The sequence below is a fragment of the Sciurus vulgaris genome (genome assembly GCF_902686455.1).
Source record: "Sciurus vulgaris genome assembly, chromosome: 6".
Taxonomy (NCBI): Eukaryota; Metazoa; Chordata; class Mammalia; order Rodentia; family Sciuridae; genus Sciurus; species Sciurus vulgaris.
Window position 1 is genome coordinate 71,991,979 of NC_136466.1, and position 27,894 is coordinate 72,019,872.

Consider the following 27,894-nt stretch of genomic DNA (forward strand, 5'->3'; position numbering starts at 1 on the left):
GCCGCTGGCACAGCGGCACCTCCTGGCCTCAGGGCTGGGATGTGGGGAACAGCGCTGGTTGTTGTTCTGTGTTGCTACTTTAATGAGGTGCTTTCTGGGGATTGCTTGTCAGACAGAGACAGGCCAGATGCTCTGGTTTGGCACCAGGGGATAGGAAGCAGAAGCCACCAGATACCCTGTGGCCCAAATTGTGGCAACGTGGAATGTGTCCTAAGGTTTTATGGAACCTGTCATCGAGGGAAATCTTTTTGTGGAGACCTTGAGAGACCTTCCTCTTGTTCTTCTAAAACTGCCAAAGGTGATCCCTATACCCTTATGCTCCCACCTCCAGAGAACCCTGGTTCTGCTACTTAGTTAGCATAGCTCCAAGAGGATGAGACCAGGACACAGTAACCTCTGGGCTTCCTCCCAACCCAAGGAATGTGAGGACTTAGTCTGAGGAGGAAGTTCCAATACCCACAGACCTCCCGGGCCATCAACTTGCCACCTGCTCTTCTACCTGCAAGAAATCAGGTGTCAGGGACAGCCATGGTGAAGGGTATTAAGAATTTCCCTCCCACTTGTTGTGCACACAGAGCTTCCTCTTGCTTTTATCTGACAACCCTCATCTGTCTCCTGTGTGCTGGACCTTGAAAGTCTCCTCTCTGTACAGGGAAATATGCGTGGACCCTCAGTACTGCTATTCCTCCCTTGGGTTACAAAGCTGAATTGATGGAGAAGTTTATTGCAATATTGTCTATAGTAGCAAAACACTGAAGACAACTTACCAATTCATCTGAACAATGGAATATTAGGCAGCCATTAAAATAATTTACAGCTGTATTTCTAGACTTGGAAAAATGCTTTTGTAATGTGTCTACTGGGGGGAAAAAGTGAATCTAAAGAATTTTAGTAATGTCTTGCAGGAGATATTTGAAAATATGAACAGTGGTTTTCTCTCTGGTGGTAATTGAATTTATTTAAATGTGTTTTTCTTTGTCCTTACTTGTATTGTGTAATTTTTCTACAATAAAAGAGTATTTGTTATATAAGAAAACAATGACAGAGGGGGAACAAGCTTAATTCCTGGAGGGTTGGGGATGATTATATGTGGCTAGATCATTTCTGTCTGGGACAAAGCACAGGAGCTAGCACATAATAGGCACTCAGTAAATACACATGGTATATTTACTCACAAGGGTAAGTGCCTGCCCACTATGTTGCTTCAGCTCTTGTCCTGACAGATCCTACCTATCCCAGGAGGCCTGCTCTGCTGGGTTCAGCTCTAGCCCCAAGACACTCTTGGGACCGGTTAGGATGCCCACACACTGACTGACTAACATGGCATTCTGCACCCTGGGCTGTAAGAGAGACTTAACAATCCAGACCCAGCTGAGAGAGGGTGCCAGGCCAGGGACAGGAGCTAAACCAGGTGCCCAAGGTCTGTTGTGTAAATAGCATCTGAGCCTTGTCCCAGATGACCCCTGGTGTTGGTACTTGAACCAGTGGCTGGAAACCACAGGGGGAGAAGTGATGGTGACCCAGATTAAGAAAGAACTTAAAGTGCAGACAAATAAGATCAGACCATTCCCCAATTTTGTAAGCTGCTAATGTCTTCCTATCACACTTACAGAACAATCCAGGGCCATCTTGGGCCTCAGTCCTTGTTGCAGAAGGCCTGGCAGGGTTCTGGGCCCAGAAGTGAGTGTGTGGAGGTCCCCAAGCATTGTTTCAAGGGCCATCTGGTATGTGTTCTCTGTCCTGCCCTCTTAGCCACTGTCATTGCCTCTCACTGAGGAACTTTACTTCAAAAAAAAAACAACAACAACAACAACTACAAGGTTTACCTGCCTTAGCTTTCAGGTGTTCTTATGAGGAAACTTTAAGAGCTATAAAACTCTTTGCAAAAAACGTGGCATGATTCAAAGAAAAAAGAAATAAAAGAACATGGCATGATTATTTTTGTCATCTTTCAGATCATGCTGTCCAATAAAAATAAAATAAAATCTGCATATGTAATTTAAAATTTTCTGGTAAGCATATACAACTTTTTTTTTTTAATTTAAAAAGCAAATCCAGACTTCTCATCTTGCCTTTCACAATCCCATGCAACTCAGGTCCTGTCTGCCTCTCCAGACTCCACTCACCTCGTCCTCACCTTTCACCCTCTTCCAGCCACATAGGCCTCTTTTAGGCCCCTAACCTCACCAAGCTCATTCTTACCTTAGGGCCTTCATCCAGCTGACTATGACTCCTCACTTCCTTTTGATGACTTGCTGAATGTCTGTGCCCCGAACGCAAAGTCAAGCCCACTAAGAGCAGAACACGAATCTGTCTAGTTCACTACTATATAACTAGCACCAGAACAGTGCCTGGCAAGGGGTAGATTGATTGGAAAGTATTAAATGAATGAATGGAGCCAAACCAGGTGCCCATAGTGAGCTGGCACTTACCCTCATGAGTAAATATACCATAGGTATATACTGAGTGCCTGTTATATGCCAGGTCCTGTGCTTTGTCCCAGACAGCAATGATCTAGCCATAAACGGAGTAATCATTGCCAGCCCTCCAGGGCACACCTAAATAGGGTTGTTCCAAAGTGAGTGGACTATCAAGAAGTGACTATTGAGTCACACGGGGTCCTCACGAGGTGGGGGTGGGCTCTCAGGATTGATCTGAAATGCAATCCTGTGTTTTCCATGGGGTCAGGAAATGACTTTGGAGCCCCCAGTTCCTCCAGGGCTCTGAATGAGTATCATTCCTGCTGCCCATCTCTGTGTGATACGCCCCCAGTCCATCACCACAGCCATTAAGCAGTGGCTACTGGCTCAGTGCACAATCTTGCACCAGAACTCAGGCAGGAAACAAGGTGGCAGAGTGAGCACTGCTTCCTCCCAACAAGTGTCACCCCCGCCTTCCCCTGTCTGGCTGGAAGTGAGGTAGCCCATAATGCTTGGAACAGGGGAGCTCCCTGGTGTCAGAACTGCAAGAAAGGTCAACACACTTTAGAACCTATGAAGAAAAGGGGAGGGGGGCTAACTAGAGGTCACCATTAGACCAAGAGTTTAGATCACCAGGTAAAAACTAGAACTTGGAGCAAAGCCAACTGTGCAGATGTGTTGTCTGTCACCAGTCTCTGAACTGCATACTTACAACATGTACGCTTTTCTATGAGAAAGACACCGGGGAGCCTGTTAAAATCACCACCTGGACAATTCTCACAGGGTTCTGCTTCAGAATGTTCTAGATATGCCCTGGGCATCCACGGAAGTTTGAAGCTCCCATGTGATTCACATTAGCATCTGGGTTTAAGCACTAAGATAAGGCGTGACTGGGAGCTCTGGAGCAGATGCAGGATGGCAGGGGGCAGGTTAGGGAAGGATGCTGAGGCAGGACTCCAATCTCACCTAGAATAATGAAGTGCCTGAAAGGCCAACAGATTGGTAGATTCATCTCATAACACGTTTGGGTGAGAAAAATAAAAGACAAAAACCAAAAAAAACAAAACAAAAAACCCCAGCATTTAAAAATGTGAGAAGCAGGTAACTGGGGAAAAGAAAAAACATTGTAGCAAAAGGTTAATCGCCTTAATATTTCTAAAGAGCTCTTGCAAATCAATAAAAAGATGAGCACTCAATAGAAAAACAGACTGCAGACATGAACAGGCAATTCTAGAAGAAGAAATACAATGGACCAATACACTTATGAAAAATGTTCAGCCTCATCAGTAATCAAATAAATGCAAATTACAACAACAAAGAGACGTTATCTTTTGCTTAGCTAATTGGCAGAGATTAAAGACACGATAATACCTCGCGGTAGTGAGGGTGTGGAAAAAACAGGCCCTGTCATTCACTGGGGGAGTGCAGACTGGAGCAGCGTTTCCAGAGGGCAATTTGGCAGCTCATGAGGCCAAAAGACTGCATACCCTTTGACGCAGCAAGCCACTTTTAGGAAGATTGCCTTAGGAAAGAATTGTGGATAATAATAACAATAATAATAAAAGCTGACCTTTACTGAATTCTCTGTGCATGCCAGGCTCTACATGCATTATCTCGTATAATCCTCACGGCCATCATAGGAGCTATTATTTATCACCTGCATTTTACAGATGAGGAGACCGAGGTGTAGAAGTATTCAGTCAATGACCTAAGGACACAAAACTAACAAGTAGCAGTGCCTGGATTGAAACACACGCAGTGAGTCTAGAGTCACACTGCCCTTACAGCTGTGTCTGTTGGACCAGCATGTAGATAAAGCCACAAGGATGTTCCTCTGGGGATGTTTGTGATGGGAGGTGGGGGCACATTGACCCCCTCACAACAGGATTCAGTTACATAAATTATGATACACCACACAGGAATATTATGCAAGGATGAAAAATGATTTGGTGAAAAAACATGTGTGAGTGCCAGGGGTTTTTTCATATATGCTTAGGAGATCTCTAAAAGGATATCAAAGAAACTGGTAAAATTAGTTGCTTCCTGGAAGAATAACTGAATATTTGTGCTCAGAACTTAGAGGCTGGAAGTGTGGCTCCGTTTTAAATACTCTTTATGGTTCTTAAATTTTGAATTGTGAATATATTATCTATTAAAATATGTATATATCTATAAATATATATGCATAGAAGTTATGTTATAGAACTTATTCTACATAATTTTATTTCCTTGAAATGCTGTTAAGGGATCGAAGAAAAAAGTTTTAAGGCCCTTACTTAGATAATCTACTGAAGCCAATGAAGATACTCCATTAGCCAAGTTCACCCATGTTCCTTACAGAAACTTTTTTCTCAAGTAATGTCTATTTTCATCTCTTCAGATACTCGTACCTCATAGAATTCAATTTGGTAAATGTTATTATTAATATGTCACACCCAGGTGAAAGGATTACATTGTTTTCTTAAATGAGAGAAACATGTTACTGGCACTGATCACCCCATTTTGTTTAAAAATGGTGTGCGTGTGTTCATTCTGAGTACTGGGATAATGGATGATTTTGTTTACTTCTTTTTACCCGACTGTGTTTTTTAATTTTCTAAAATGAACAAAATTATTTCACAAGAATCATTGCTTAAGACGTTCTTTTTTGTGGTACTGGGTGTTGAACCCAGGTCCTCACGCGTGCCTGGCAAGCGCTCTAGGCTCTACCACTGAGCTATAGCCCCAGCCCTAGGTAACACATTTTGAAAGGCTTTCTTTTGTAGTTCTCTCTGTTCCTGGTACCTCACGCCACTGATTTGTACTTACAAGCAACAGCTCAGGGTTAAGTTCAAGGAGGGGACCCCCTACCTCTCTCCAGGCCCTCTCTGCCGGCCTTTCTCCAGAGCCAGCCCTTGCCCACTGTCAGACTCTGAGCTACCAAGGAAAGGACCAATGACCTAAACAGGGGCAGTCAGTCTCTAGACAATTCCTGGCCCTCACAGACCCTCCCTTTTACTATTGGAAAAATTTGAACAACCAGGGTCTCCATTCCTCAAAGAGAGGTGAGGCTGCAAAAGTAGACACTAGCCTGCTACCAGCTCAACACATTGCACATTCAGATATCTGGGCTTTGGTCCCAGCTCTTTGGCTATCCAGCTAGGTGACTTTGGTCAAGTTTCTGAACCTGAGTCTCATCTTTGCCATCAATGTCAGCTCTCACAGAGCTCAGGGACCAAATAAGAATGTGCACAAAAGTATTGCATATCCTGCAAAGGGCTACACTGGAGGAATTTATTACGTACCTCTGCAGGGAGCACTGATTTCCCCTCGCCTTCCTCAGAGCAGGGCAGGCAGTAGGAAGAGGAGCAAGGAAGTAAAGAATTGGGCATGTTGAAACAGGATGTGTTTAAGAATAATGGGGCTGGGGTTGTGGCTCAGTGGTAGAGTGCTTACCTAGCATGTGTGAGGCACTGGGATTGATCCTTGGCACCACATATAAATAAGTGAATTAATTAAATAAAGATACTGTGTCCAACTACAACTAAAAATATTTTAAAAAGAAGAAGAAGAATGGGAGAAGCCTCTCAGCTTAGCACTCACAGCTTTGCGTCCGTGGTGGACCTGTGCCCACCAGCACAGCCCATGCCTAGTTACCCAGGTCCACCTCACCCATTTGCCAGCCCATCCCAGTGGACCACATGCAGTTCTCCCAAACCACAGTGCTGCCTCCACCAGACTCACCCCTCCCCATCTTTCAACCTCATCTCTAGCTCCTAGCTATGTGAGCCCCATCCCCAGGACATGGATAGCTCCTCTGGGCTCCACTGTCACCAGATCACCAAGAACCACACTGTGGTAGTCAAGTCTGTCCTCTTGGTCTGCTTGTGTCCTGTGGGACAGACCTGGGGCTTAGGGACAGGAGAGATCATGAGCACTGAGTCCATGATCTGAGTTGAACCCCAGTTCCATCATCTCCCCTTAGGGAAGTGACTTCACCATTCTGAACCTCAGTTTTCCCATCTACAAATGGGTTTAAACACTTCAATAAGCTCATGGGGTTATTGTGAAGGTTTTATAAGCTAACATAAAGCTCCTAGTACCATGCCAAGTACGAGGGAAACTCCATAAATAGCAGTATACCGATCTCACTGCGGACTGTAAATACAGCCTCAGTTGAGCTAAGCAATGACAGCAGGAGGGGCAACTTCCATGCTCACCCTCCTCTCCCCAGACTGAACCCCAGACAGGAGCCCTTAACTGCTTATGCACGGTGCTGCCTCTGCCACCACCACACTCACTCACTTGCCTTGTACCCCACAGCCACCCGGCCCAAGCTGAAGAAGATGAAGAGCCAGACAGGACAGGTGGGCGAGAAGCAGTCACTGAAGTGTGAGGCAGCAGCCGGGAACCCCCAGCCCTCCTACCGCTGGTTCAAGGATGGCAAGGAGCTCAATCGCAGCCGAGACATCCGCATCAAATATGGCAATGGCAGGTGAGCGACATCCATCCCACCCTCTGTCCCACCAGCTGCCCTCCCTTCTGAGAAGGGATGTGCCCAGGCCCAGCACAGAGCCAGTCCCAGCCTCTCTCTCTGTTCTGCTTCCTTGCCACCCCCAGTCCTCTCCTTGAAGTTTTGGGTCTTTCTGGTTATGCTGGCCTGGTGGATTGCACACGGCAGACAAGAGTTAAGCAGCCAATGTCTCTAGATGGTTGGAGGCAATTTGATTGTCAAGGTCAGCTTTACCCATAGAAGTCCTTGCGTGTCAAAAAAAATTCTCAAAAATCTGGCAATATGGGGAGAAAGACCCTGCCTCCAAACCACCTCCTTTGTCAGAGAACTTGGCAAGCTATCCCTTGTCAGAGAACTTGGTAAGAGGAAAAGGTTTGGTTGGTGTGAGGGGAGTCTATGCCTCCTACGTTATGAGAATTATATTGAATCTTGAATCAGCCCTCCAGGGGATGAACTCAGAAGTTCCCCAAATCTCAGCCCTCCAGGGGATGAACTCAGAAGCTCCCCAAGTCTCAGGCTGGCAGTTGGCTTCTCATCCATCTTGGGTTGGTCAGGCAGGGGGCTTTGGGCACCAGGGGAACCAGGTTTCCATGAGTAGCCCCCTCCTCTTTCTGCAGGCTAAACAGATTTTCCACCTGACCTTACTCTTCAACTCTCTTATCTGAGGAGCACCCTGGCCTTCTCTGTCTCTACCTACAGAGGAGCTTTTAACTACTCCCTTTCTGACTGTCATTTTTCTGCTCACCTTCCATCACACGCAAGTGGAAAGGATTTTAGAGAATGTCCAGCCTGGCCCGTAACAGGAAGTGATGGAAAGGAAGCCCGGGCTCAGGCCACACCTGGTTTACTGTGTGGCCTGTGTGCTTTCCTTCCTCTGGGCCTCAGTGTTGGGAACCTGTGCAAGAGTTGGGAGGGGGAGTCACCCTCCCATTCTCTGACTCTCCTGCCAAGAGTAGAGGCAAAGATACAACTGGTCACCTCAGAAAGTGGCCCAGGCAGAAAACATGAATTTAAGAGGGTGTGGTTTAGATAAAGGTGACAGAAATGCCACTTCCTAAAGAAATTGTGATGGCTGGGGACAGGGTCAGGGGTGTTCCTGTGTGTCCCTAGTCCAGTATTATCAAGAAATTGCGGCCTCCCACCTGTTCACCTGAGGCCCCTACACCCGCTTCTCACTGCCAGCCAAGACTGGCTCCAAACTAGAGAGAAGAGTGAACAGGCTTCTTGGAACTAGAGCTGGTAGGACTCTGTCTGCCTCCCATCCTCTCTGCCTAGAAGATGGCCTCTCCCCTACCTCACTGCGAGAGTGGAAGTCAAGAGAGTGCTCATCTTCATCCTTCACATTACCCCCAGGCGCACCCCCCACTGCCCATCCCTATCCCCTCCACCGGCCCCCCACCATGGGGGCCCCAGGCTCCTCTGTACACACGTGCACACTCGCCCCAGAGCCGTGGCCCCACCTACTGCCTCCTTTCTCGGGTAACTTCAGCCTTTCTCTCCCTCCTAGCGAACTCACTACTGTGGCTTCGCTTCTCTTCTGAGAGCTTTCCCTCCGGGGTGCTGTCTCCTCGTGCTCCTCCAGCTCTTGCCACATCTCTCTTCTTCCCTCCACCACCGAGAACAGTCTCTAGAGAGTGTTTGCAGCACAGTGGCTCCACCCACACTGCCCTGCGAGAGTCTGACTCCTCAGTGTTTCCCGGGCCTCTCCATGGTTGAGGCCCCTGAGAGACCCCACTGACCTCTGGGCTCTCAAACCCCAGCCTCCAGGCCTCTCAGCAGCCCTGACACAGGTCATCTGCTCCCTTCACCCTGTGGGCTCCCCCTGCTCCTCCTTGAGTGTGACCTCTCAGACGCCATGATGCTGGCTTCCCTATGTGTTGGGCTTCACTCCCCCCTCTCTCCCTCTGGTGATTTCACCCTCTCCCGTGGTTTTAAAGATCTGAGACCCCAAGCCTCCATCTCCATGCTTGATGTTTTTTTTTAAAGAGCTCCAGATCCAGGCTACCAGCTCAGCATCAGACACTATCCCTGAATCGTCCACAGGTGTTTCAATTCTGAATGCCCCAAGCCAGCCTCTCCACCCTGGCCTCTCCAACCCAGCCTCTGCCTTCTGTGCTTGCTCTCAGCTGTGCACACCCAGCCTCCCTGCTGCCCAACAGCTTTGCCATCCCTACAGGGAAGACCACATCTCTGAAGGGGATGCCCTCTTCTTTGTCTTTGCATTTTTTTACCCAGCCTCTGCCTCTAGCTGCTTTTCCACCACCTGCGCCATTCCAGGCTGCAGCCCCCTGTAAAATCATTACTGTATCCGATGTGTACATATTATCATCTACATGCCAGGCACTCTGCTAGAGGTTCAGAATTCATTGGTAAAGGAAACAACAGTGGCCCCTGCCTTCATGAGTCTCTAGTCCAGTTTTCAGTGTAGAACCTGGGGGAAATCTCCTTCCTTTCTTCGGAAAAAAAAAAACAAAATAGGCCTTACACACTCAGTTTTGGAGGTTCAAAGATCCCTGTGAGTGCCTACAGAGGATGATCTTTCTAACAGGGACACATTTGTGATTGTTCACTTGTTACTTGACAGATCTGGAGAACCTGCAGCATGCTGGGTACAGCCTTAAGGCTCTTCAGATCCTTCTGTCTGCACATCACTGCCCTCCTAACCTCTGGTCTTTACTTTCATGATGCTGGTCTGTTCCCTGTGCTTGTTCCATTTGTGCCTGGCAAAGTTCTCCAAGGTCCAGCTAATGTCATATCTCAGGAATACATGCCCAAGCCCTGAAGCTCTTGTCTCCTCCAACAGTACCTTAGACATGACTTTACTGCATTGTGCAGGGAACTGTCACTGATGACATGAGAGAGACAATGACTAGCCCCCCGTACAGCCTTCACCCTGTGGATCTGGTGGAGACCTACATTCAGTGTTGAATTGACGAGATTCCTATAGGGCTGGGCCTCATCTCCTGGGCCTAGGTCCCACTGTGGTTGGGCAATAGGCCTTTGGATTTTCTTGTCTTCTGAACCAAATGCTTCCTGGGTAAGCCTAAGTTTCCTCTGACAAATGGGTGACCCAGTCCAGAAACAGCCTGGTCAGGTCTTCCTCTGGGTGTGGTAGGCCCCTGAGTCTGAAGTGTGCCCCAAGCCCCTACCTATCAGGACCCTTGGGCTATTCTGAACCATCCTTGTCCCACCTGTCCTGCCTCTGGGATGCTAGAAGTGAGTTGTTAGTGGTGAAGAGTGGACCAGGATGGGGAACTTCTGATTTCCTGTTACCAAGAACTCCTTGGAGTGATTCATATTGCTGCCACCTCTGCACGCTACCCACTCTCCTTCTGTACACATCTCACCTAGCGCAGGGGCCAGTGGCAGGAGATTCCTTTCTGGGAAGCCCTTCTCTGTCTTCCCTGCCTGCCCTGCAGCAGGCTCCACAGCCCTCCTGGAATACATTCCACCTGCCCATGTTGTGCTCAGTCTTGGTGTCTCTGTTGGCCTGCGGAGACCCCCTCCCCATTGGCACTGTGTGACTCTGTGCCCACCACATTGCAGCATCTGACCCAGCCTTCCTGTGCCAGCAGAAAACTGACCCCCAAGTCCTGGGCACAGGGCCCTCCCCTGCAGAACCGCGTGTTCCCTTATTTATGAGGGGCAGGCTGGAACAGGCCCCTCGAGCTGGCAGGGGGTAGGCGCTGAGGAAAATGTGCAGCCGCCCAGATCCCATTCCTGCCAGCAGAGAACCAGCTGGGGAAGGTGGGGATGGGCACCCTTCATAGGGACAAACCTGGGTCAGCACAGTGTTGGGGCACTAGGAAAACCAGAGAGAGCTGTGAGTCCCTAAGGACTGCAGCTGGAGGTAGGAGTGAGGAGGGAATGTAGTGGTCCCAGGCTTGAGACCCACGGAGCCCTCCTCCTCACCCCACCCCAGAGCCTCTGTGTCTCTGGAGCCCACCTCCCTGAGAGCCATGTGTCCCCAGTAAACCAAGATGCCTGCCGCTGGCAAATCTGGAGAGTCATTGTCACCTCTTTTCTGTTCCTCCAAGGGGCAGTATTCTCATCGAGCCCTTCCTTAAAGTTCCAGCTTTCTCCCTTCAAACACCCTGAGCCTCACTCTGCCTTGTCCTGCTACATGTGATTTCATGTAAGGGAGGCTCCCTTGAACGTGACTGTGAGTGTGAGGAGGGTCTGTCTCTGGGTCCCCTCAGGTGATCCCTGCCCTCCTTGTCCAGTGGGCCCAGAAGGGAGAGTGGCCTCATCCCAGGGAAGCTGGGCTCTGTGCTATCTAATTAGGCTAAGGAGCAGGGAAGGAGATGCTGTCTCAGTCAGAGGGGCCTCCAGGGCTCTGCTTAATGAAGGGAACAAACTTTAATTGACAGAGAGGACTATGGGCAGGCACCAGGCCAAGGAGACAAAGACAGCTCGAGCCAGGAAGGTAGGGTATAGTCAAGCAGCTGTCACCACACTAGTGAGGGTCCCAGTACAGCGATAGGCTCTGTTGACAAGACAGTTTCGCAGCACTTTAGTTTGGGAGCCTTGGGGTGAGGATATGGGGGAAGAAGCCTACCTTCAGAGGTAAAGGCAAGGCCAGGAAAGAGGTCCCCAAAGCATAGGCACAGGTAGGTACTGTGGGCTGGTTTGCATCTCTGTGGGCCAGCCTCTCTGCTCACCTTCCCTTGCCCTCCTTACCCCAACAGTGTCCTGGCTCTGTTTTATGTCCCTGGGGTTCAGGGCAGCAACAGCTCTACTACACCCTGTCCCATGAGCCACCACCCCTCCAACCCACTACACATATTCTGGGAATCTGTTGTTATTATATTGTTGTTTTTAACTCATCACTAAAAAAAAGAGAAGATGATATCACACAAGGACATTTCCTCTGTGCTACTTCCTGCTTCCCCCTGGGATCCAGGTTGGGGTCCTGGGCTTTTTTCAGCACTCTCATTGGTCCCTGAGAACAATGGGGCAGAAGTCCGGATGGGAACTGTGAACAGACCCTTGCAGAGCCCAGGCATGCTGGGATAAGTGCAGGGAAGCTCTGAGAAGGAAGGTGAAGTCTGACCAGAACTTCAGGAAGAAGAGGGGAGCCAGGGCTCTGTACGCTGGAGTCATAAAACCAGGGCAGTGGCATGGAGGGACTCTGCATACAGGGACTGAATGAAAAGGGGGCTAGCCCCAGCTTCAGATGAGATGCCCATGTCTTCACTAGCTGCAGCACCTACTTCACCTCGACCTTTACCTTGCTGGGTGACCTTGGGCAAGTCAGGAAGCCCTCTAGGATTTAGCCTTCCCTTCTATGGGAAGAGGCGCCCAATTCAGCCCTGGGATCAAGTCCAAAATCTTTTTGTTGTGTGAAGTACAAGTTCCTGGCGCACAAAGGCACTCAGTATCATTTGTCAAATGAATGAATAAATGAAACAAAAGCCCCTTGGAGAAGTCACAGAGTGCCCCTTAGTGGCAGGGCTGATTGGAAGGCAGGTGAGAGCCACAGGTTTGGTCTGGGATCTGGGCACAGTAGCCAACTGAACCTCTCAGAATAGAGGTGACTGTGGCTGTCCCAGGCATCTGGGTATCTGAGTCCACTCTCCGTGGCTATAACTGGGTGCCACAGACTGGGTAATTTATGAGCAATAGGAGTGGTTTTTGCTCACAGTTCTAGAGGCTGAGAAGTTGAAGATAAGAAATTACATCTGGCAAGGGCCTTGCTGCACTATAACATGACAGAAGGCATCACTTGGTGAGAGAAAGAGGATGAGGGACTGAACTTGCATTTATGACAAATCCATTTCCACAAAATCAACATTAATCCATTCATGATGGAGCACTTGTGACAATCAGCCTCCTATTAGGCCCCATCTCCCAACATCATCACTTGGGGGATTAATGAACTTTGGGAACACATTCAAACCATTGCATGGGAATGTGTCCTACATATCCAGAGTGACAAGTGGCCATTTTTAAGGAAGTTTAAAGCAGCTGAGAATGAGGGATATAGCCATGTGACTTCCTAAGGGACCTGGCTCTCTTCCCCAGAAAATTTACAAAAAAGGTCCAGCCTTAGGAAAATAGACGTGAGAATTCATAGATTTAGAACATGTGTGTAGCCACTAGCCCCACCCTGTATTGCCCTAGGGTCCAGGTCTCCTTCAGCTCCGGAGGTTCAGCATTCCTTCTGGACCCCAGGAAAGGCCCAACCTGAGAAATCTACTTTCCAGCCAACCTGCAAGGCCACTAGGGAGAGGTGACTGCGGGGGGAGACTGCTGGGGAGTGTCGGCGCGCCCCCCTCAGCTCACGCCTCTCCCCCTCTTTTCCCCTCCCAACCAGAAAGAACTCTCGACTACAGTTCAACAAGGTGAAGGTTGAGGACGCTGGGAGTATGTTTGCGAGGCTGAGAACATCCTGGGGAAGGACACCGTCCGGGGCCGGCTCCACGTTCAACAGCGGTAGGTGGCCCTTTGAGGAAGGGAAGGGTCCCCTAGAGGGTTTTGGCAGGGTGGATTCTGTTGCCCCTGGCCCTCAGGAGGCCTGCACATGCTCCGTCCTGCACTGGACTCCCTCCCTCCCGCTGTTGCATATCAAACCCGAGATCTCAGCCGATTCAGAGAAATGCAGTCGAAGCATAAATGTTTAGCTTTGTTATCTGGAGCTGGAAGTAGCCGCCAACTCTCATTTTAAATACCCTGAAAACTAAATATTTTGGAAATCAAGAGGTGGGGGTGGAGGGAAGAATATTTTTAGAAGGTAATTATGGGAGGCTGGGCTGCCAGGAGCGGGCTGGGGGAGAGGCAGGCCCGGGGCACTGCCAGCTGCTTGCCTGTGGCCACTGCTTTTTCAGGCACCTGAGTGCAGGAGGTTGTCTCCACTGGGCCAGGGGCGGGCGAGGCCAGGTTTAGATCCCCCTGGAGCAGCCTTCTTCAGAGATGGCAGACCTTCTCCCACAGGACATCCTCTCTCCTCGAAGACCCTTGACTTCTCTCTGCAGTGGCAGATCCAGCTTCAGAGCAGAGGGTGCCTCCCTGCTGAGCTGTCCTCTCAGACCCTGGTCCTACCTCTGACTGGAAAGTCACCTCTCTACCCTGCCAGTGCTGCCTGTCCTCATACAGCGCCCCCTCCACTCTAACCCCAGGGCTCCAAATCCTACCAAGTGCCTTTCTGCTCCAGCACCCACAGACTGGAGCATGCCATTCGGCCACCTATTTATTGGGATTTGCTTTCAGTCGGGCCAGTCACAGAATCTAGCCCTGTATTTATTGTCACCTACCTGTTTTCCACCAGACTTCCAGTACTCCCCAAACCCATCATTATCTAAAAGAAAACTTGTAATGTTCCCTGTCCCATGACCCTCAGACCATCTGCCCTGTACTGGTGAGAGACAGCCCTGTTCTCCCAGCCTCTGGGGCTCCTTGCTCTCCCTTGCCATCATCCAGTCTGGATATTTCTCATAACTGCCTCTTCCATTCCAGGCCCACCCCAAGGGCAACCCTGGCACTGGTTTCATCCCTACTCCCCTGCCTCAGAGCAGTGGCCTTTAACACACCTTCATTCAGCCACACCCCCAGCCTGTGGAGCCACAGGCCAAGCACTTCCTACTCACCAATCTGGTGATCTTACCAGCCCTGACTTGGGTCTCTCCCCTGCCATCCCCTCCTTCTTCCTTCTCCCAGGCAGCCTTCCTCCTGGACCAGCTCAGCCCACTGCAGTGTCACTCCCAACTTAGGTCACTGCAGTGTCACTCCCACTTAGGTCTGATAGCATCTTTTGGAATTCTGGTCTTAGATCATCCCTAGGTCCCGTTACTATTCCTGAACTTCTATGTGGGCACCCCAGTGGAGGATGAGCCTCAGAAATGGAGAGAACAGGGACAAAGGGAGTCACTATGATAGCTACCTATTTTACTGAGCCAGACTCCGCATTATCTCCTAAACCCTGACTCAGGCCCCGGATGTATTTTATAGGTTATGAAAAGCTCAGGAGAGGCCTAAATATTTTGCCCAAAGTCAAACAGCTAGTTAATGATAGAGCTGTACAATGTAAAATTCAAGGCAAACTTAGCCTTAGTTCCATGGGGGTTGTCTAGCCTGTTTACCATTCTGGCCTCAGGGCCTGGCACAGTGCCTGGCTCATGGTAGGTACCTGGTAAATGTTATATAAAGAACTTACAACCTGCTCCAAGGCCTTCACTGCCTCCTCCATGTCCCAAACCATGCAGGGTTAGCAGTAGGGGTATTTGCATCCCCACTTCTCAGCCTGTCCCAAGCCTGGTGGGAGGGCACACCGAGCACCTGTCACCCATCATAGTGGGCAGACATCCTCAGATCCACCTTGGACTTGGAGTCTCCTGTTTTATTAGTCAAGATTTTCTTGGTTAGAAATGACAAGAACTCAAGTTAAACCTACCTTAAGGAATTCATTTATTGGCTGTTAAAACTGGGGAAGTCCAGAGGTCAAACTGGCCTTAGAAATGAGAGTCTAAGAACAGAGAGGATGGGTCAGGACACTTTCCCTCTGTGTGTTGGCCTCGTTCTTTTCCTATTCTGAAATAGCTTCTCCCACGCGGGGGGATGGAGTGGAAGAGGAGGCCATGCCCACAGACAGGTCCAGGCTTACATCATCCCAGCCTGCCACCTCTGTCTCCAGGTCCACACGTAGCAATCACGAGGATGGACTCTGATTGACCCCACTTACATCATGTGCCCACTGGCCCTGTCGCTTGTTCAGGTGGGAGGCACCATCTTTGCCAGGCTTGTCTGTATGTACAGAGGGGCTACTGAGAGGCAGTGTGCCCAAGCCCTGGCCCTGTGGCATCACATGGAGAAGCATTTCCTCGAGAGGTACTATTCATGGAGGAAGGAAGGTGGGTTGCCTTGCAGAAAACCACAGCCCTGCTTGCTCTACTGTACTGGGCTTGAGACCTGAGGCCAGGGAAGGTTGTGAGGCCCCTGAGATAAACTGTAGAGTCCCTTCAGCCTGCAGCAGGCCTTGCTCTGATCCCTTTGGAACCAGACAGTGGAGCCTTTGGGCTAGGCATGGAGGGCAGATCTGGAATCTGGTTGCCCACAGGGTTCCTTACCTGGGTGCCCGTAGCCTGGAGAGATTTGATCTAGTCCACCCCTGAGCATGTTGCCCCACCTCCCTAGTCTTCAGTTTTCCCCTCATGAGGCTGATCTATAAGCCTCTTCCCCCTAAAATTATGAGATTCTTGGTTTGATGTTCAGGCTGACATCCTGCTATACCTAACCCACATGCACACAGAGTACACACCCTCTTCTGCTGCCCAGTCCGTGGCAGGTAAGAGCCTGCTCTTGAGGTGGGGAGGCGAACAGGGTCACTGCAGATGACCAGGAGGCCCATGTTGGGGACATTTTCACAGGCAGAGATGCCTGGGCCTCCTTATCCATAGAACCAGGAGACCTGCAGCAACCACACCCTGAGGAGGGGGGTGGAGAATGGGCTGCCAGGATGTTGCCTGCCCCCTTCTGACTCATCCCAAGGTGGGTTAGCTTGGCCCGCCCAGGCCCCAGGGAAGCCAGTTACAGGGGCAGGGCGTTCAAGGAGCTACCAGGCTGAGCAAGGGACCTTCCTCTGGCTCTTGAGGGGCTACTGCTTTCTGGTGGAGTCCAATGCTCCTTCCCCAAACCGGAGCAGGCTCTCCTTGCCGTCACAACTCGGCCAGCTCACAGAAGGCTTCCGGCCTTCCCAAGCTGGCATAAATGAGGAGTTAGCAGAAGTTTGTGGAACTTTCAACAAAACAATCAGCTTGGTTCAATCACTTCTGAATTAAAGAAACCAGCCTCCTTGTCCCCGTGATGAAAGGGAACTGAGGGATGTCCTAGGGTAGCCATTCCAGATCCAGAATATCAGATTTTGACCCAGATGGCAGGCAGTTTGACCCTGGGGTGTTACAGGACTATGGAAGCCCTGCAGAGACCTCCAGGCTCGTCCCCTCACAGGGAACACACACACACACACACACACACACACACACACACTCACACACATACATGAGCACTCTGACTCGCACATTCAGCATGGCCCTGCTCTGAGCTCTGAGCAGTTCAGTCCTGGCCCCCAGTAAAGCCCTCACAAGTCAGGAAGCTAAAAAATAGGCTCAAAAGCATCTGCCTTTTGAATAGGCGGGGAGGAAAGACAGTCTACCTTGCCAACGGGCACGCTGAGTACTGTGAGAAGGGAACCAAGATGTATCAAGAGGTGCTGGGTCTGCATCTCAAAGAGAAGCAAAGGTTTTTTTTCTATGTACAAGGAAGAAAAGTAGTTGCTGCAGCAATGAGCAATGAGGAGACGGCTCCATAGCACCAGGTTGTCTCTCCATTCTGGTCCTTTCTTAGTCCTTAAAGGCCATACAATGACTGATAATGACTTCCAGGGTTTGCCCATTCCAGATTCTTTAAAATTAATTTTGTTGGCATAATTTACATTCCATAAATTTACCCTTTTAAATAAATATACAATTTGGTGGTTTTTACCAAGTCACCCAAGTTACGAAATCGTCACCACAAATTCCACAATATCTTCATCACCCAAAAAGAAACCCATACTTATTAACCTCCACTCCTTCCTTCTGGTCCCTGCAACCATAATCTACTTTATGTCCCTATGGGTTTACTTATTTTAGACATTTTATACAAATAGATTTATATAATATATGGCCCTTTGTGCCTGGTTTCTTCTAGTTCACGTAATGTTTTTTTTTTAAGGTTCGGCCACATTATAGCATGAATTAGTACTTCATAACTTTTTATGGCTAGATCATGTTCCACTGTATGAATGTACCACATTTTATTTATCCATTCATCAGTTTATTATCCATTCTTTAATTTGGATTATTGGGTCCCTGGGATTGTTTCCATGTTTGGACTATTATGAATATTGTTGCTATTGCATATTCATATACAAGTTGTGTATGTACATAGGTTTTCAAACTCTTGGGGATATAGCTAGGAGTGGAACTTCTGGAGCATGCGGTAATTCTGTTTAATTTTTTTTAGGAACTACCTGACTACTTTCCAAAGCAGCCACATTGTTTTACATTCCAGCAGCAATGCGCGAACCACAATTCTCCACAAACTCACCACCACTTGTATTAGCCATCTTTTTTCCAGTCTTCCTAGTAACACCTCATCTTATGTGAAGTGTATCTCATTATGACTTTGATTTCATTTCCCTAATGGACCTCTCAGGAATATTTACATTTAATAGAAGATAATACCTTTAACCTACAGAAAAAGATATAATCAATCAAGGATACCAGACTAACCCCTGGGCTGGCAGCAGAAGGCACTTTTATCCAAAGAATCAGATATTTATTTGCTCATTTGTTGATTCAGTAAACATGTGTTAAGCACCTATTATGTTTCAGAAACTTGGCTAAATGTTGGGGTTTAGTGAAGCATTAGAGATGTGGTTTCTGCCCTAAGGGAGCTTACATTCTACTGAAGGAGCTAATAACAGCATGCCTCATCATTTAATTAGATTCAAATAAGTATTACAAGCAGAAAGTACATGAAGCAGAGAGGAAGAATCAGGAAGGAGCCTGACAACTGGGAAGCTGGGAGAGAGACCAGAAGAGGACTGATATTGGGACGTCCTGGCTTAGTAGAGGAGCTGGGCTGACACCAGTTATAGGAACATTCCAGAAAGAAGGGTAAGAGGGGGTTCAATCAGAGGTGAAAGGAGAGGTAGTGAGGCCAACTGGGGAGGAGTTGGGGTTTTATTCTGAGTGCAAAGGAAGCCATTGGAGAACTTCCATCATGGAAGGAATCAACCCAACCTACATATTTTTAAGACCACTGCAGCAGCTGCCAAGAAAAAAAGTTAGAAATGAAGGCAGGAAGGTGGTGATGAGGGTAGGAAGACCAGTGAGGGGACTCTGTGGTCATCCAAGGAAGAGACACAGGGGCCTGGACTAGAGGAGGAAGTTGGGAGACACAGATGGAGCTCTTAAGGAGTTAGAAGTGGCAAGCCTGGTGGATGGATAATGGGGGGAATAAAGGAGGACATAAAGATGCTCCCTAGAACTCTGGTTGTGCTGCCATTTAGTTACTGACAGAGGAAAAGCTGGAGAAGATAGTTGGGGTGAATGACTAGGAGCTAAGTTTTGGACACGTTGAGTTTAGGGTGGTTGTGAGCCATCCAAGTACAGATGTCAAGGGGGCAGTCGGGAGCCAGGCATAGGGTAAATGCCTACAGTCCCAGCTACAGGAGAGGCTAAGGCAGGAGGATCTCAAGTTTGAGGCCAGCCTCAGCAACTTAGACATTGTCTCAAAATATTTTTTTTTTTTTAAAGGGCTGGAGATATACAGCATCCCTGGGTTAACTCCATGCTCCTGAAAAAAGGGTAGGGAAGGAGGGAGCAGTTAAACCTTCCCATTTAGAATCCATTTGTCACCTTTGCTTCTGCAAAGATGGGGGGAACTCGGTCAATACAAGTACGCTGACAAGGGAGTCTAGACCGGTTGCCTTGGGACGTGTGTGCCAGCACAGCCTGCTGGCACCATGGTGTGAGCGCACCTCTGCAGCGTGCACATCTCCCTGAGGTCTGGCTTCACCCCCAACAAGAGTTGGACTGTAGTGACTTGGGAAGGCCCTGTCACTAGAAAGTGACCTTTCTGAGGTGGAAAGGGCTGCGGTCATTGTTCTGCCACACCTTCTATGACCAGCCCCCACTTTGTCCTCCCTTTTTGCCTTTCCGGGGCCCCAGCCTCATCTCATGCTGATGTGGTCTTGGCAGCCAGGCCTCAATGCACCACAGCTCAGGGTCCATCATTCTTCAGTTGTCGTCTGCCTCCCAAGGCCTCCATGAGTACAGGCATGTATGTGTGACCAGCCCAAATGTGCAGCTGCGGTCCCTGCCAGCAACCTCGCTGCTGTCCACTGCTCCCTCAGCTTGGGAGGAATAACAACAAGGGCATAGCAACTGGCAGTCTCTGCCAACCGTGACTGCAGAGGGACCCCACGCTGGGCCTGGCAGGCCCAGGCTGAGGTTTCTCTGGCTTAGCCAAGGCCCCCAGGAAGACCCAGGCCTGTCGTCCACATTTGTATTTTCGTCCATCGGCTCTCGGCAAGCCTTGGTGCTGACGTCTTCTTTCACAGGGGACTGGGTAGCTGTTGAGATTGCACAACTAGGGGCCAGGAGCCTTAAGGCCCTTGTCACAACACACACTGTGACTCTGGATGGGCACTTTGCCATTCTCTTTCCTCACTTCTCCTTTACAGCGTAATCGAAGGGCAGGACAACCTCTAGGTTCTGCCCAGCAATGGTACTTTATAACTTCAGGCGTGATCACCTCGGTTATTTTTCTTCTCTGGCCCTTTCTTAGTTTCCTGGGTCTCACTGACCCAGAAGTGAGGCAGACACCAACATGAAGCTTCTTCCTCTCCCCAGCCAGCATGTGGGTCCCAGCTGGGTTTGCCATTGAGCCTTGGAGGAGACCTCAGCAGGGAATGGGCCAAGGATGCCAGCTCTGCAGCCCACGTGTTGGGGAGGGGAAGGTGGGAGTTGGCCCTGTCCGCTGGGTTTTATCAGTGAGCTCCTCAGACATATACAGAGGCAGAGCTGTGTGTATGCTCCCAGTTCCCCACGCTCCATCTGTCTCCCTACATGTCTAAACACTGAGGGCGCCAAGTGCCTGCGCTCCTCCCCTCAGCCCCGCCCCATTACTGAGGGGAGGCATCCAGACTCAATACCCCTGAGGAGATAGGGCTGGACAAGTCAGGATGGGCTGTCTCTGACAGAAGGCTACGCTAGGTGGAGAGTAAGAGATCCTCAGAGCCCCCAGAGAACTGAGCGGGGAGTAGGACCCCCTTTTGGTAGCCCATCTAGATACACAGCATAGGGCAATATCTTACAGATGAAAACTACATTTGATGCAAGAATTTTCACTTGTGAAACCAGCTTTCTGTATACCCTCCCCTGATGGAGAAGAGCTTTCTTCACTTAGATTTTTCCAATGAGTCTGCTAAATCAAACATACAGTCTGGGTCAATAGCCACAGAGCCCAGTCTTTCTGTCAGTCAGTTTTCACATCCCAGCTGCCCTGATCCTCCTTAACCACATCTCCTCCCCAACAACCTGAAGCCCATGATTTACAGCCTGGGCCTTCCATGGCCTGGAGGCTCCCTCCAGAGGCAAGAACTGATGAGGCAGGATAGAAGGGGGCTGCCTGGTGTGGGAGTATATGAAAAGACCCTAGATGCTTCTGGAGACAGGGCGTAGTGGCCTTTGTAGCATTCTGTCCATCCCTGGGAGAAAAGGGGAAGCGTGTGGAAGCTTGGGTTTCCCCACATCTCCAACTCTTAGGAAATGGCAATGTCCCAAAAGTGCCATTCCTCTCAAGTCCGTACCCCGTCAGCCACCCCCTGGTCACCAAAAGAACCTGAACAGTAAAGGTGGATGCAGGTGCCTCCCTCCTAGCGTTTTTGCCCATACCAGACATCAGCATCTCCTCCACTTTCAGTGGAACCCCCAGGAAGACAGGAGGGAAGAGGTGGAAGTGGGCCCTGATCCCAGCAGAGGAAGCAGGAAGATGCAGAGGAACTTTCTTCTACCTTCTCACCCCCCTCCAAAAAATGAAAACCTTTTAGAGGTTTTCCCAGAGCATGGAGGCAAGGTCGCACTGGGCAGATGACCAGAGCTTGTGGTGGCCTCCTATTTGCCTTGTTGGCAAGCAAGAGGACCCCTAGACCTCCCCTCCCCAGTCATGCCTGCAGTCTCTAATGATCTTCCAGTTTTGAGATAAGCCATGAAAGGCCAAGAAGAACGTGATTCCTGGGACCCAGAGGTGGTCTCGGTGGGTCACTGGCATGTGTCTCTCATACCTCCAGTGAGCACCACCCTGTCATCTGGTCGGGGCACGCCCGGAAGTGCAACGAGACAGCCAAGTCCTATTGTGTCAATGGAGGCGTCTGCTACTACATCGAGGGCATCAACCAGCTTTCCTGCAAGTAAGTGACCAGTGGGGTCAGTATGGGGCTTAGAGCAGGGTAGGAGATGCCGGGGCAGAAGTGGAGGGCTCTAGGAAAAGTGCGCTTCCAGTCACTGGCAAGGGGTCCCCAAGGGTGTAGACAGCAAGGTTTGCCCTGCTTCCTAGCCCTTTCTGGAATATATGAGGAAGCATAATATATGTCTGGAACATAAGAAACGTAAGGGCACATGGGCTCCTGCTGTTCCAGTTTGCTAGGCCACCCATCTCCTGATGTCCACCCTGCCACCAATACCCTTTAGGGAGATGGGAATGCCAGTCTAAGGCACTGGGCTTTCTTTCTTTCTCTATTGCTTCTCTTTTTCTCTCTCCTCCTTCCCCATCTCTCAACAACTCTCCAAACTAGTTCTGTCCCAAGCTGCATCTTCCCCAGCAATGAGGAACCTGGTAGTGTCAGGCAGGGCCACCAAGCCCCAAGCCCTGGCTCCTGAAGGTCCCTCTCCTAAGGGGAGAAGAGGGGTCTCCCCAGAACTCCTCGAATCTGGCTGCTCTCAATGCCCCTACAGCACCCCATTGAGCAAATATGCCCAAGTGCTGCCTGTGCCCATTTAGCCCTGACCCCCACTCTATGAAGTGAAGGGACACCAGCAGGGACACTATTGTGGGTATTGCCCAGTGGAGGAGGTCAGGGTGGCCCCCAGCAGGAACTCCAAGGAGCTCAGACCCACCCACTCCCCATAGCACCACAGAGTAGGTGGGAACATGGGCAGTCAGGGAGGGCTTGTTCAGGCCCAGCAGGGTCTTCTGGGCAGCTGAGCCCCCAGAGCCCGTGGACAAAATTTTCTGGTGGGCCTGAGAGGAGGGGGAAGGGACTTGGGAGGGCAGTACAAGCTCTGGCCAGATCTTGGGGAGGAGTGGGAAGAGGGTCTAGTGAACAATTTGGGTTTTTCAAAGCAACCCAAGTCTAGGGCCCTCGCAAGGTGCCAAAGCTGCCCCATTCTTATGGCATCTGGGCAAGGACCACCAAAATATTGATGGAGATTCAGAGAGGGGTCTGAGCTCCTGTAGACAAGGCCAGATTCAGCACTTCTAGTTCTCCTGTCTCTTGCCTCCCAGGCCGGATCTACATCCTCCTCCTTGGCTTCAGTCCTTCCTAGGAATATGGCCCTGGCAAGGAGACCAGGACTTTTAAAGACCCCCTCCACCTAACCATGTGGTCACAAAGGTCCACACTTCTTCACACTCATCCTCAGGGTGGGGTCGCTGGGCTACATTGCCAGGCGGGACTGTGGCTCTAGCCCCCGCTGGCCTCCTCGGCTGGCTTCCTCTCTAGTCCCACCCTTCACCTGCTACCATCCCCTTCCCATCCTCCTCCCATCCCAAACCTCCGGGAAGAGTTCCAAGAGCAACAGCAGGTCCTCCAGGGAAGTTCTTAACCTGGCCTCCACCTTCAGCCTTCCCTGTTTCTTCCTCTGAGAGGCAGCCACGTTAGTTATAGTCCCTGGGGAATGTTCTAGCCTTGAAAATGCTCTGAGCTCTTTGGACTAGATCTACATCAAACTCATAAGAGCCCTGGAATACCTAACAGGGATGGCCAGTCCTGCATCCCCCTTTCCGTGTCCCCATACACCAAGTCTTTACTCTTCCCTACCCCTTGGACCCCTGTCCCTCAAATGGATCCAACATTGTTTCTAAAATCAGCCCTGACTCCAGCAGGGAAGGGTCAGCCCCCAGGACAAGCCCCAGGGCTGAGCAGAGCCAGCTCTGGAGCCCAAGCTCTAGTCTTGGAGTTTCATGTGGGAAAGGGAGGAATGACGATATATAGGTACCAGAGGACCCCGCCAGCAAGGCTGCACCCCTAGGAGCCCTGCCTGGGCTAAGTCTAAGAGGAGTAGAAGGCAGGAGCCTGCTGCCCTTGTGAAGATGGTGGATGCCTGTTTCCCTCCCCACCAGGACAACTGGGCTTCACTGCTTAGAATTTGAACTTAGCACCCAGAGCTACACCCTCCCCACCCTCAGCCCCCCCTGGGTCAGCCCCAATCAGGGCTCATGGATTCTGACTCTCCTGGCTCCCTTTGTCAGCCCGAAGAAGGAGAGGAAAATCCCTGGCTGGGATCAAGGTCCTCTGAGTTGTGCTGGAGAAGGGCAGGGGGGAGGGGACGGGCAGAGCCCAGAGGCCATTCTGGGGGTTGGGCAAGCTGGGAGGGAAGGGGGGCAGGCCTCTCGGGATTCCTGATGACACCTGAATGGAATAAAAAGGAAAGAACTTAGGAAACGGAACTCACGTCTTACCATTTGTGCTGTTTGTTTACTTTTTATTTTGATTTTTTTGCATTTCCGCTTAGCTTGGATAATGAAACTACACTGGTCAGTTTCATTCCAGTTTCTATAAAATCAGTTTTCCTTCCTGGTTTTCTTACACTTGTTGTTGTGTATTGGTTCAAGCCCTACAGGGAGTGTTGGAAAGCAGGCACACTCCGTAACCCTCCTGTTTTTCTGGAACTCAGTGCCAAAAGAAACAGTGTCACTGATACTGAATTTTGTTTTAAAAAAGAAAACTTAGGGGGATTTGAAAATGGGGATCCAAATCAAGGTGACCGTCTCCTGTCTGGCCCAGACAGGGGGGCCCCCACACTTCCTCTTGCTGCTTTCTCCTCTTCTCTCCGTGTGTTTGTTGAGCACGGTTGGTGCGTGACTCTTGGGGACTGGTTCAGGGGATGATGACAGAACAAGACTCTCTTTCCAGCCCTGTGCACATACCAGTGGCATGCCTCCCTCTCCCATCAGTCCATCCCCATTCGCTCTGCTCCCTCCAGCCCTCCATGTTCAGGCGATTCCCCCATCCCACCCCATCTGCCTGCTCATCCTCACCACATCTCCGCCCACCCCTCATGGACTCTGAGACCCTCGCTCCCTCTGGTGCCTGGGGCACACCGCCATCCTTCATCCTCCTCTCTCCCCAGGTAAGGGCAGCACACATGGCATTATCCCCAGGCTACCAAAAGGAGAAACTGAGGCCCGGGAGGTGGGTTGGGGGACAGGGAAGGCAGAGGTCCTGACCTCTCTGTCACCCCAGAGGCAGCCCGTGGGCTCTCCTCTCTGCCCCCCCTCACCCCTGCTCTTCTCCAGCCCTGGGTACAGACCTTCCCAGTGTAATAGCTGGTGACTCGGCAGGAAGGGCTGGGAAGGCTGCTACCCATTGCTCCTTCTGATCTGTCCTCCGTGCCCCTGAAATTCAGAGGGTCCATCACTGTTTGAGTGGAACCCACCAGCCACCAACCAGCCACCCACCCACACTGAGTTCAGACTCCCACCTTGGTTGATAGGGGAACGCACCCTGGTCTTGGGGACAGGTTAGAGAGGTGGAGGCCTGGCTCACCCCCAAAGTCTGCCCTAGGGAGATCCCAACCTCAATGGACAGGATGAAGGAGAGGGATAGGAGTGTCCAGGAGCCCCCTGAAGGAGCTAGTGCCCCAGAGAGCATCACTGACTACCAGTCCTTCCTACCCCTCACTATGCTCCTCCCTGAGGCCATACTTTGTTCAGATAGGAGGAACACTCTCAAGGCAAGAAGATTAGCACTATAATATTACACCATTCCAAGGTGCACATTTGTGTTATAGACTGTGTCAATAACATCCCCTGGAATTGTGCAACTAAGTAGCCATGAAAGATATGAAGATGCAATCAGGGAGTTCAAACTGTGTGTGGGATTGAGATTACAGGAATATACTAAATTGTCATTGGTCTCCAAGTGTCATGGGACAGCAGCCCTGCTTATTAGCAATGGGAATAAATTTCCCCTTTGTCCCCTCCTGCCCCTGCACTCCCCTTTCTCTCTCTTACACCAATACACACACACACACACACACACACACACACACACACACACACACACACATTCATATACATGCATATATACACTGGATTTACCTGACTCCAAGAGCCAGGCTAATGTCAGACTTTGAACAGTTAAACCTATCTCTTTTCTATTCTTTTGTGGATTCCAAGAGTTATTTTGGCAACTTCCTGGGTATTTATCCTCCACTCCAAAGATGCTTCTGTTTGAAAAAAATCACTTCTCACTCTCTTGTTCCCATCCCCCACACCAGTGTCCAAAAGCTGAGGAAGAAGAGCTGGAGTTGGTTGGAAATCCTTAGCCACTATCCCCATCTCCTTTGGGACAAAGGCCAGGGGTTGGAGAAGGATGGACCTCATCCCCTGAGCCACCCTGGTCAACAGAATCAGCGTGCATGCCTGTTGCCCACCCCCACCACTTTCCTAGAGCCCTCCCAGCCCCTAACCCCACCCTGGCACACACCCCTACCACTGCAGTGACTATCTCTTATATCCCCAGAGAGCTGCCATCAGGGTCCAGAGGAACAAGCTCTCTGCCTACCAACCACTCCCATTCCCAGTCTAGATATGAGGCCACAGGGTTTCATGAGTATCTGCCACAGCCAGTGGTCACTGCCCACTACAAACCCCAGGGGCTTCCTGACTGGTTGTAGACACTAGAAGGTGAAGGGGTAGAGCACACTATACTTCTTGAGGAAGTTTAGGTTGATTCCTGTTGAACAGCAGCCTATCATTATCTAATTTCCTAAGGAAAAACAGACTGAGGCAACATAGGCCCATCCCTGAGAGGCCATGTGGAGAAGGGGTCAGTCTGGCCCTGTTCATAAGCTTCTCCTCAGCTCACTGGACTTGCTGGGGTTCAGAAGAGAATAGAGGGCTGCCAGAAATCTGTAAGACTGAGACTTGCTTGAGGGGAGAGGTGGCAGCCAGAGAGCAGAAGGAAGTGTACCTTTCGGGTGAGGATAAGGTCAGGGACATGGGAGTGGGTGGTGCCTTTGAGCTGCAGGAAAGACAAGATGGAGGGAAGATGGAGGGCAGAGTGAGGCTGCAATGGAAGAGCAGGTCACAGGGACAGGGCAGGAATGCCCAGGCTGGCTGCCAGCAGGCCCCTGATGTGCAACAGGCTTCCAGGTCCCCCAGTGAGCCTGCTCCAACCTGCCCCTGTACTTGGCCTCAGGAAGGCAGCTTTGGGACGCTGGTAATTCCAGCTCCCCTCCAGCTTCCCCTTCCCCTACTAAGCTTTCCCCATGTTTATTGTTCTAGGGCAGCCTTCCCCAAACTGTGTTCAACAATGGTTCCCCTAAAAAAATGCCTTCCATGGTCAAATAAATTTGGGACACACTGGAAAGTTCAGCTATTTCCTCCTATAAAAGTTTTTATAACCTTTCATATGCTAATGTAAGCTGCAATTCTATGAGGAGCCCTGGGAATGAATTTCCTAAACTTATTTGGCCACAGAACCCTCTTTGAGAGAACAGATCAAACATCTTCTAGGTCACTTTTGTCATGGACACACAGTCTGGGAACAGCCTTCCAGAGTTCTGCTTTGAACTTTCTGGGAATTTCACGTATGAGAAAACCTGCCCAGGGCCCCAGAAAGAATCCTCCAGCAGGGCCTGAAGGAGTGGCTCCCAAGAACTTGGTCTCCCTTAAGGCTGACTGCCTGGCACCAAGGGGCTGCAGTGCTGGCTTCATGGGGCACCAGGCAGGTAAGAAGGAAAGTTCCTCGACCAGGAGGACAACTAGGCAAAAACCTCCCATCTTCCCCCTCCCCGCTTCCCTAAATCATCCTCCTCCCTGCCCAGCCCCTTCCCGCCACCCACGGAGCCACATCTATTAGAGAGGTTTATAAGATTTCAGAGCCCTCCACCCAGCCCCGACTCCAGCCCCTTCAGCTACAAGTGTGACCCCAAGTGCCTGACTTGGTTTTTCTCATTCATCACTGTGCACTTTGATTTCTAACCTTAGCCTCGCGGATGATGCCAGTTTGTTCTGTGATTTTTCCCCTTTTCCTTCTCCAGATGTCCAAACGGATTCTTCGGACAGAGATGTTTGGAGAAACTGCCTTTGCGATTGTACATGCCAGATCCTAAGCAAAGTATGTTTGAAGATACAAACACAAGTCCCTGCTCCTTAGAAAGCTTCCGGGTGCAGTCCCCCCAATGTAGGGCATAGGGCCAGGGGTGTTGGTTG

General features: G+C 50.2%; 1 protein-coding gene across 1 annotated transcript in view; it reads left to right on the plus strand.

Annotated features, from left to right (window-relative positions):
• Window positions 1-27,894, plus strand: part of NRG2 (neuregulin 2) — a 188,642-nt gene that overhangs the window by 143,166 nt on the left and 17,582 nt on the right. Inside the window, 5 exon segments of the mRNA XM_079144016.1 lie at window positions 6,723-6,894; window positions 13,229-13,275; window positions 13,278-13,347; window positions 21,746-21,865; window positions 27,723-27,803. Coding sequence (XP_079000142.1) covers window positions 6,723-6,894; window positions 13,229-13,275; window positions 13,278-13,347; window positions 21,746-21,865; window positions 27,723-27,803 — 490 coding nt within the window.